The sequence below is a fragment of the Perkinsus marinus genome (genome assembly GCF_000006405.1).
Source record: "Perkinsus marinus ATCC 50983 genomic scaffold scf_1104296964958, whole genome shotgun sequence".
Taxonomy (NCBI): Eukaryota; Perkinsozoa; order Perkinsida; family Perkinsidae; genus Perkinsus; species Perkinsus marinus.
The window spans coordinates 1-1,305 of record NW_003204487.1 but is presented as its reverse complement, the minus strand read 5'-3'; the positions used below and the strand labels follow the sequence as shown (position 1 = coordinate 1,305).

At 48.3% G+C, this 1,305-nt stretch overlaps 1 protein-coding gene across 1 annotated transcript; it reads right to left on the bottom strand.

Annotated features, from left to right (window-relative positions):
• Positions 1–151: 151 nt before the first annotated feature.
• On the bottom strand, positions 152–1,154 carry Pmar_PMAR018145 (hypothetical protein; the record flags this gene model as incomplete). Its single annotated transcript, XM_002769760.1, has 5 exons — positions 152–246; positions 288–355; positions 406–471; positions 948–1,040; positions 1,090–1,154. The coding sequence occupies 5 exons, from the start codon at positions 1,152–1,154 to the stop codon at positions 152–154; spliced, it is 387 nt and encodes a 128-aa protein (XP_002769806.1).
• Positions 1,155–1,305: the final 151 nt, after the last annotated feature.

Below are 1,305 nucleotides of genomic sequence, written 5' to 3'. Positions count from 1 at the left end.
CGTTGCTAGTTAGGCTATATATCTTTAATACTCTATCAACCGATTACTCGGACTTTTTCACCCAGGCATACTGTTGTGTATGTTATTCAACCGCACTCAGCATAAACGCAATAATAACAACTGAAACACTCAAGGGTTATCAATGGGAGAGTCAGGCAAGTACAGGCATGAGCACCATCGGCGAGGCTTGCTGTAGCTGTGTTAGACTCACGGGACTCTTAGTCATGATAACATCGTCTGGCGTGGCTAAAAGGACCATCACTTATACCCTTATTGGCGCTACCAACCTTCTATTTCAACGCCCTTCTCCTCCAACACCTCCAATAGTGCCTTCTTGTTTCCCACTCGAGCATAACTGAGGGCAGCGACAACAACGGTAGCCAAATTTGACAATCGACTCCCTACGCAATGGCGTGGACATCGCTGGCAACCTCACAGTTGAGCTGGCGACGTCCGTATGGGGAGGCGAACCTGACTCATAACAAAACCTCGACGGCCTCGTTAGAGAAGCTACACGTCGCCTCGCTCCCACAAACCCCAAGTCTCTGCCTATCTGCCTACTCATGATCATTGCATACGGTCGTACAACCACCCGTTAAACTTCTGCTAGCGATGCAACACTTTACTCAATGTTCCCAAGATGCGGTAGGATGGTCCAGGACCGGTGTATATATAAAATCATCTATTTGTATCGACCATCAATAAAATACACTATTTCTACAGGTAAATGCATGGCAATGAGCGCGGTAAAAAAGCTTACAAGACTCTCATGTTGTATCAAAGACATGTACACCCTGTGCGGGGACTCTCTCCTAGCTACTACGGAACTATCACAAGGTGTGATGAGTGAGCCTGGGGAGAGAATATTCAAGAGTCGTACGTGAGATATCTCTCGTGATTAACACTCAAGGATGGATGCTGTCATCACTGATACTTAGTGAACCTACCCAATGCCGGCATTGCAGTTGTCCACTGCCTCAAGGACATCGCTGACCACCGAGTTAGCAGTAGGATACCTTCCAGCCCCTGCGCCAATATACCTGATAACTTCGTCATGCCCAACCTGTAGTCTCCAAGTATCGTCATCACCATTGGAGCCCCACACGGGTGGTGGAGACTTCAACGCAGTTAGTCGGGCCGCCAACCTTAGCCATAGAGTTAGTGAGAGGGACTAGTGCTGGAGATACCCAGCACTCGAGAGTTGGGCAATCATCCGTACCTAATATGTGATAGCACATAAGCACTTTTGATGGAGAGCGCTGCCAAATCGACTACTGTGTATAACGTGAGACAGTCCCTCACCCG